The sequence below is a fragment of the Dendrobium catenatum genome, unplaced genomic scaffold (genome assembly GCF_001605985.2).
Source record: "Dendrobium catenatum unplaced genomic scaffold, ASM160598v2 fragScaff_scaffold_1676, whole genome shotgun sequence".
NCBI classification, from domain to species: Eukaryota; Viridiplantae; Streptophyta; class Magnoliopsida; order Asparagales; family Orchidaceae; genus Dendrobium; species Dendrobium catenatum.
Genome location: NW_021320138.1, coordinates 879,977 through 888,868, shown reverse-complemented (window position 1 = coordinate 888,868; position 8,892 = coordinate 879,977). Strand labels below are relative to the sequence as shown.

At 38.2% G+C, this 8,892-nt stretch overlaps 1 protein-coding gene across 1 annotated transcript; it reads right to left on the bottom strand.

The window, feature by feature from the left end:
- Window positions 1-6,229: 6,229 nt before the first annotated feature.
- LOC110096818 (1-aminocyclopropane-1-carboxylate synthase 7-like) lies at window positions 6,230-8,166 on the bottom strand. Its single transcript, XM_020822940.1, has 4 exons — window positions 7,999-8,166; window positions 7,780-7,908; window positions 7,231-7,391; window positions 6,230-7,097 (listed from the first exon to the last, which is right to left on the bottom strand). Exons 1-4 carry the CDS (start codon window positions 8,164-8,166, stop codon window positions 6,230-6,232), a joined length of 1,326 nt encoding a protein of 441 aa, XP_020678599.1.
- Window positions 8,167-8,892: the final 726 nt, after the last annotated feature.

The following is an 8,892-nucleotide window of genomic DNA, read 5'->3' as shown; positions in this document are numbered from 1 at the left end:
TAGGTTCTCTCCCACCACGCTGGAGAAAAGCATGCATGGGTGATTTGTCAGCTCGATACGAATGCCGAGGATAGGATTTTAGAGTCAAGGGGTCGCTCACCTACCTCATTGTAGGTGTCGCAGTAGGTTCCCTTCCACCATGCTTGAGAAAAGCATGCATGGGTGGTTTGCCGGCTCGATACGCACACCGAGGTAAGGGAGGGATTTTCTATGTATTTCTTTTTGTTGTCTTTCTTCCTTTTTTGTCATCCTCTTACAAACACACACACATACTTATATAAAATAATAATAATAATAATAATAATAATAATAATTAGTTATAACCAAAATAACTATTATTATTACCAAATTAACCTACTCTCTACCTCATCACTGGCGACTTGAGGAAGAGATGGCTGTAGCAAAAGGGGTCGGGTTGGGTTTAAATTGGAGGCAACTACAGGTAAAGGAGCAGAGGTCGAATGGTTGTGGAGTTCGGTCGGCAGATTTATAGGGCATGACCGAAGGAGCGCTAAAAGGGAGTGAGTTGCCTTCATAATGAGCAGAGCTCCTATTGTTGCCTATGATTGAAAATGTCGTAACCTCTAATCCGACTAGAAGGAGGTCATGGAAGGAGAAAAGTTGAAGGGACGGAGTAGCACGCATAAGGGAGAAAGTTTCTTCACAGCGGCGAGCTCCCTTGCTTCCGATCAAAGTGTCGAGCTTTCGATCCACATGAAGAGAAATCAGTCGAAGGAGCGAAGCCAAACATCGATGATAGGATCAGAAAAGCACGTGAAATGGAGAAAGTTTCCTTCACGCGAGCAAGCTCCAATCGCTGCTTTCAATTCTACAGAAAGGGCAAGTCATCAGAGGAGCAAAGTCGAGCAGCGACGAAGGGTCGAAGAAGAGCATAATCAGGAAAGAGAAAAGAGCAGAGCGAGAGTGAGGAAGAGGCTGAAGGCCTCGTCCCTTCAGCCGTTTACGACAGGAGCGGGTCGTGCAACGTGGGAGGAGGTCGCGGATGTGTGCAACGTGTGTCGGATGGCTTCGACAGAGCAGGTAAGCGATTTAATTTGATTTTTTTTGTTTTGTTCGGAGGTCAACATTCATTACTATTGGGTTTATGAGACTATATGCTTTTTGAATGGTTTTTTCTTTTGTCCTTCCAAAGATACTGCTCTCATCTTTGGTAGCTTATTCGCTTTCACTCTCCTAAATTATTCTTTCTTTACTCTTTTTTTTTTGTGCTATTGATGGTTAGGGGTCACACATGGCTATAAATTTATTTAGTGATACCAATGATTGGAACTCTTACTATGCTGCTGCTCATAGTGATTTTCATTTTCTCTTGATTATGAGGAATAATTAGATGACTATCAGCATTTATTATATTTGGGTGGAGGATATGTATATTTTTTTGTACATGTTTTTTTAAAAGAGAATTCCATTAGATAAAAGAGGCATTACAATACAAGCCCAAAAAAGAGATCACATATAAGACAAATACAGTAAGAGGATAGAATAATTAGTGTACGGTCAAACAACCTAAATAAGACAATGAAAAAAAAAATCCTAAAGCAACTGGACTTAGACCGCCACCTAGTTGACAGGCTTGGGACATCCAAGGAGGAAACATATGCAATCACATAGATTCCAAACACATTAGGTTCACTAAAGTAAACTGATAAGGAAAAGGACCACCAAGGTTGCAAACCAAGCCATGGCCATCCTCGAGCATGCAGGGATACTGCTTCATCATAGTCCAAAGCATATTATAAAATCACAATAGAGTAGGTAAATAACCCAAGCAACCGAGTCATAGCACACCAAAACCAAGCCAAAACAAGCTACATTAGAACGTCCCAACCCAAAAAAATTGAGACCAGCACAAGAGAAATAAAAAATAGCTAGCCCTATAAAAGAAAACAAAAGGAAAAAGAAAAATATTATCTCCTAGATTTGCATCGACACTATTTTCCACCATGAGAGAATTAAAGGGGGGGTTCCTAAGCATGAGAAACCTCCAAACCATAAAAACCCTGTGTGGCCCCAACGTCACCCCCAAGTCATCCTCGAGATCACATGAAGTGTCATGGGAATCATCCAACCAATCAATTTACCTCAAACATGACTCTCTTGATCTCAACAAAATTTGCAACTTAAGAACATTAGGTGAAATATGCTTGATAGGAACATCAACCAAATAATCATAAACAACACTTCCCCCAATAGAGGGATGTCCGACCGGAGCACCATGATCCAAATGGTCAACACCATCAATCTCCTCCACTCCAGGAGCCAAAGCAACACAACAATCCTCAACCACACTCTTAAATTAAATTAACATCCACTGACTCAAGGAAAGCTACATTAGAAGAAACCAAATTATCAGAGTTAAGGCAATCAACATCACCCTCAACCAATGTAGCCATAATTTCTTACTCCCCAGAATTAATTATAGAAGGATCACCCCCATCAACACCACTATTATTTAGAGGAACATCACCAACACAATGATCCACCTAAACTAAAGGCGGAATATCACTAGCATTTTGTGAAGTATGAGTACCTACCAAAGGTCCCTCCACCATAGGAGGGAAAACATCTTTCACATGAACAAAATTAGGAAACAAAATCGAGAAAACATCTCTCACATGACCCAAAGATTTATAATGAGAGCAATACAGGGGAAATTCTTCCATCTCCATGAATTGAATGTACCCCACAGAACAGAGCCAAAACACACTTGGTTAGGATAACATTTATTAATAACTAACTCAATAAGTATACGAGCCACCGAAGGTCTAGTGCCGCTAATAGTAGCATTATCAGTATGCAAGGGTCTACCAAACAAAGACCCTAACTCATGCAAAATGCAAGGCAAAAAGAGATGCAGGCGGAGGTAGGGAAATGACACCCAAATGGGATTAACAAGAGATTCAACATTCACATTAAAGTGAGAATACTACTTGAAAAGCTTCATATAACAATTGTTGAAAAAATAGGAATGGTGGGAGAACACCCAGTTGTAATCCAAATAATTTCTCAGTTTAATCCGAATATTCTTAAGGTTGGCAAAGTAATAGAAAATTCACCAGTCAATTTCAAATTCAGAAAAAATTTATGAATGACATCAAGGGAAGAAGCTTGTAGCAAGGGCATACCATCCAATAGCTCACTGAACATTAAACTAATTAGGCCAGTGAATTTTTCTCTTTGGCTAAATATGTGAGAACTGTTGGTACCTTCTTTTATTTTGAATTATGATATTTTTCAATATAATGATTTGATTGAAAGTGGATCATTATGGGTAGCTGGTATAACAATTTTTGCAAAGGTTGATTTTGGTGAAATACAACACTTATCAGAGCCATGTCAACTCAACTTAGTCTTTAGATTGCTTTTACATTGTTGGTCATTATTTAGTTGTCTTTGGCCTGATGATTATATGATTATTATCCTTCATTGTTGTTGGCTTATGCACAGATTAATTGGCTTCTTTCTTGCAATGTTGTTATGTGTTCAGATTCTTCAAGTGTTGGTTATTGAGTTGCTGATTTAGATTGTTGCTGTGTAGTCTGGTTGTTACTTTTGAATGCATATATTAATCCCGCTAGATGGAATGGAATTATGGTGGCCTGGCTATCAGATTATTGCTACTATGGATTTGGGCTATCTTTAATATGTTGTTTAGAGATCATTCCCTTCTTTATGTTGATGCACAAGCATGTTGTTATTTTTGTGCCTTAAAATTTTTTTTTTGCAGGTATCTCAAGTTTAGTACTTGATTGAGTGTCTTGTTTATTTTAGCTTTGGGTTGCTTTGATTTTTTAGGCTTTATGTCCTTACCTAACTTTGATTAGTTTTTCTTATTTGCTCATTTTTGTTCTTCGTCAAAGATCTTTGTGTCTAAGAATTTTTTTTAGTTTTTTTTATTGTAGCTCTTTGGGCATTTAATGAGTTTTCGATCACTTCAAGAGTTGGAACTTTTTATTTTATGGAATAAAATTTATCCTTTCAAATTTTTTAAAAAAAAAAAAAAAAAAAAAAAAAAAAAAATCCTATGTCTTAGATTATGAAAAGCAGTTGTTAGCTCTAGGGGTGCAACCGAGTCAAGCCGGCTCGGGCTCGATGAGCAGAGCTCATCAGCTCGCAAGTCGAGCTTGAACGCGGGTTCGAGCTTGAGCGCTAAATGAGCTCGAGCTCGGACACTGGGCTGATCGACTCGATGGCTCGTCGAGTAGCTCGCGATTGCGGGAGAAGGTCGCGTCTGCGGGAGCGAGTCGCGTCGGCTGGAGCTGGACAGCGAGCAAGAGCGGTCGCGTCGTGTCTGCGGGAGCAGGAGCAGGAGCGCGACAACGAGCGATAGTGCTCGATTGCGGGAGCGGGTCGCTTCACGTCTACAGGAGTGGGAGCGGGTGCCTCGCGGGAGCGGGTCGCGCCGCTTCTGAGGGAGCGGGTGTGAGAGCGGGAGTGCGATTGCGGGAGTGCGTCCGGGAGCGGGACATCGAAGAGCGGGATTCGTGTACGAGGCATCCGCTCGACAAGCCGCTCGACTCGAGCTCGAGCTCGGTATTTGACAATCGAGCTCGACTTGAACATCCCCTGGCTCGAGCTCGACTCGACTCATTTGCACCCCTAATTAGCTCTAAGCCAAAGCGCGCAGAACATATTAATAAATCACGTCACACATTTTATAACATAAACCTCAAATCATACATCTCAAAGTACTAATTTGAGATGTTCACAGTCACCCTAACAAGACGTTAATCCGTCCACATCCAAAGTATGACATACCTTATTCCTTTTTCTTTTTACAATGTATTATATTTTATAAAGAAAAGCTAAATATATTCCCCTCATAAAAACATTAAAGTTCTATATAAAAATTGTTTTTATTTTTTTTATAAAACTCTATATTAGCCGAATGTATGGCACCACGCACATAAATTTGATAAGAAATTCCTGACAGAAATTCTTGTAAGTAGTTTACGTAAATTTATTTGTTTTTTATGTTCAGTCTGGAGTTACGAGACCGTCGAGAGAAAAAGTATTATTTACAAGTACTTTCAAAAGCCAGAGGAAACAATTTTTTTTTTTGAGAGAGAAAGTAAATATATTATTTTAATAAATTAATATAAAAAGACAACATATATGTTCAAATTACAATACTCAATATAAAAGCATAACTAATGTTTTAATTTAAATAAAACATAATTAAAATCTAGTTTAAAATTAATTATATTCTTGATAGAAAATAAATAAAAAATTAATATTAATAACAAAATTAATCTATATTTAGAACGAAATAACTATTTAATACATTCAAAAGATTAGATTTTCATGGACAAGATTTTAAAGTTTATTTTAAAATTTTGTTAGAATAAAATCTTATTTTTTTAAGTTTAATAATTAAGGTTCTGTTTTTAGATAACTTTCTTACTATTTTATTTTTCATATTACAATCATAATTCTATTTGGCTTTTGTCTCCTCTCAACTTTAAAATTTTTTTTGGTATTAGAAAACTACTTTTCACATAAGCTTTCAAAAAAATTACTTCAAACACTAGTATTGCAGCTGCCCAAATCAATCCTAAATAAATTCAATTTTTAAGAATTAGTCAACCTTTAATTTTTCTTTTTATTGCATATTAGATAGGAGAATTATTATGTGTGCAGAGTTCGGACGGGAAGAACCGTTCGGATTGTTAGTGTACACACTATGTATCAATATGTATACATAATGTGTACACTGATTTGATACACATAGTGTGGGATGATGTACATAGTGTGTACACTCATATGTCCGAATGATATGTCCGAACAATTCTTCCTATCTGGACTCTACACAGAATAATTTCTCCTTAGATAGGAATTATTTCTCCTTTAAGTTTATTTCTTTTTAATATAGCTCATTTAAAATTAGCAAGTTTTTGTCACTTTAAGATCTTTGTATTTTTTATTTTGAAGAAATTAAATTTTCCCTTTTCCAAAAAATAAAAAAAAATGAAATAGATATATATAATATATATATTAATATAACTCTAGAATAATAATATTCTGTTCGAAAAAGTTACGCTACAATTTTGTCGGAATAATGTAACATGGATGAACTACAAAACTATTCTTTATAAAATTGGAATGATATAGATTAGAAGTACACGTTCAAGACAGCATTTTTTTGAACTAAATATATAAGTATTAATCATATATTTATTACTTCAATCATATAATAATCTGATCTCCATCAAGAGATCTTCTTCGTTGCTCTAATCTTCTCTGCAAATTCCCTCAATCTCCTCAACGCAACCTCCAACGTTTCCTGGCTCATATTCGCAAAGCAAACCCTAAACCAACCTGCCTCCGAACAATGGCAAGAAGACCCCGGAGATATATTAAGCTTCACTTCATCCACTATCACCTTCCAAAGCTTCAGCTCGCCTTCTGTACTCTTCTGTTCAAGAAACTCACCGAGATTAACCCAGCAGAAAAGCCCAGCATTCCCCTTCAAGCAATCAATACCTGAATTCCTAAGCTCATCAACGATGCGTGAATGCCTCTCTTTCAATCTTTTTCTATTAGTTTTAATATACTTCAAAGTAAACTCTTCATCAGATAGCATGAAAGATAACATCTTCTGAGTTTGGGAAGAGACACGGCTAAAGCTTGACATTCTTCTTGCTGTTTTTACTACTTTGTCATTGTAAGAATATAGAGCTCCCACTCGGAAGCCAGGGAGTCCTAAGTCCTTCGAGAGGCTGTAAACTATGTGAACTTGCTTAGAATTTATGTGGATTCGATCTTCGACGATTTCTGCGACGCTCACAAAGTCGTTCGAGGAGAAGACGGAGCCCGAGTAGATCTCATCAGAGATCAAATGGATTTTCTTTGTGTTGATGAAGTTTAGAATGTCTTCGAGGAGAGAGCGAGGCGAGGAAATCCCGAGGGGGTTGGAAGGGTTCGTTATCAGCAGGGCTTTGACTTTAAGGTTCAATGCTTCTGCGTTCGCAAACGCCGTTTCGAGAGATTGGAGAGTAAGCTGGAAGGAATTGGAGCTGTGGCAAGGGATGGGGATGATGGAAACTCCTGTTCTCCATCGAAGATCTCTGTCGAATCTGTTCATGATGAAGAATACTTAGCAATATTGGTTATTTTGTTATGCAAGTAACAATGCTTTATAGTTCGGCTAACGGCCTATTTATTTCTAAAGGAAATGTAGAGCAAGTAATAAAAAGCATTTGTAGTTACCCTGGATAGTAAGGAGTGGGAACAAGCAAGGCATCACCAGGATCAGCTAGAATAAAGGTCAGGAGCTCGTTGGTGGCGGTGGCACCGGCGGTGAGGACAATACGATCAGGATCAAACTTTGCACGCCCTGATCTTATTTTCTCCATGAAGCTTGCCATTGCCTGAGAAGCAGTACTGAATTATTAGGAGAATGAAAACATCTTGAGCCTAAGTAGAATATAATTATTAAATTTTACTAATATATTAAACTAAATAAGGTAAGTGGTTAATTATTATAAGGATTCAACACGAGAACAACCAGCCATAGATAATTCCAGTTGCCTGGAAAGTTTGCAGCTTTGTCAGTTAGTGGAAGAACAACTGAACAAGGTGTCAAATAATGGCAACTCTTCTACTTTGCTGCCGTTCTTTGTGATAACAAAAGTAGTAGCATGACCATATAATAAAAAGTTGCAAGCCAAAAAGTTTACATAGTTTCTGTTGAGAGAGAGAGCGAGAGAGAGAGAGAGAGAGAGAGAGAGAGAGAGAGAGAGAGAGAGGGGGGGGGACCTTTCTGAAAGTTTGGAGACCATGATAGTCCTGGAACAAGGCATTTTCTCTGAAACTGGAGGGGCCGGAGCCCCAGTTGTAAGCCTCTGGGTGCTCCTCCAGGTAATTCTCAAGCAAATCAAAGGAGACCTGTGAAAAGAAATAAAGGCTCAGGAGTCAATTATAGGACAATGCTTCTTCTGCGCTGCTTCCTTATTGAGGAGAATTAGTTCATCTTACTTGGTTCTCAGCTAAGCCCATTTGTATGACTCCAGTAGGGTTTTCCTTGGGATCATAAGGGTTCTCATTATATGCTTTCCAGCCAGCAAAGTATGGTGATTCCTCTCCATGGGCATTTGAGTTTGCCATTTTTGATAGTGGGGCTTCAAGCCCAATTCCTCTTGCCATAACTCAATGGTAGATTTCAAGAACTCAAGAAGAACACAGAGAAGAGGAAGACAAAAGCCACAAGGAAAGTGCTGGGGTGGTATATGCTTCAAATTCCTCATATATATACACACACACACACGGAGAGAAAGAGAGAGCTATAAGCTCTCATGAGCTCAGACTTCTTGCATGGAAATTATATTAAAATTCAAAGAAAATAATGATTGGGCGGAAGTGGACAGCATCAAGCATCTCCATTTCAAAAAAGAGTTTTATCTATAAGGCCAGCTGTGATCCTATTATATTCATTGCAGTGGAAAGTTCCCCCAGGCCCCATCCCCATTGGTATTCCCTTCATCCTTCTTAATGTCGCAGTTTGGAATGATCTATTAGGAGAAACAAACTGGCTATTATTTTGATGTTAGGGAAAAAAAAACTAAGAAGAAACACACGGAAATCTACCGTTGCTTATATTTGTTGGTGGGTGAGTACGGTTGGAAACCGGTTGGGAACCCCCCAACCGGCACTCGAATTCCCTTGAGCGGTAGAGCCTCTTAAGTGAGGCTCAATCAAATACGAGCTAGGAAGTTTTTGGGGTGGGTGACTCTTCTAAGTTAGTCGATGATTAGTCACGTCCTCAAACGTCATTTTGGGAGTGACAGCGGGTGGATATATACCCGATTCCAAAAAAAAAAAAAATAGATATTATAATATATAGATGCGTATGACTAAAAAATTAAGTCATTT

Coding starts and splice junctions, on each gene's coding strand:
- LOC110096818 (XM_020822940.1), bottom strand. CDS start 8,166: ATGGCAAGAGGAATTGGGCTTGAAGCCCCACTATCAAAAATGGCAAAC. Junction 7,909..7,998: donor TGGGCTTAGCTGAGAACCAA/GTAAGATGAACT, acceptor TTCTTTTCACAG/GTCTCCTTTGATTTGCTTGA. Junction 7,098..7,230: donor CCCACTCCTTACTATCCAGG/GTAACTACAAAT, acceptor CATCATGAACAG/ATTCGACAGAGATCTTCGAT.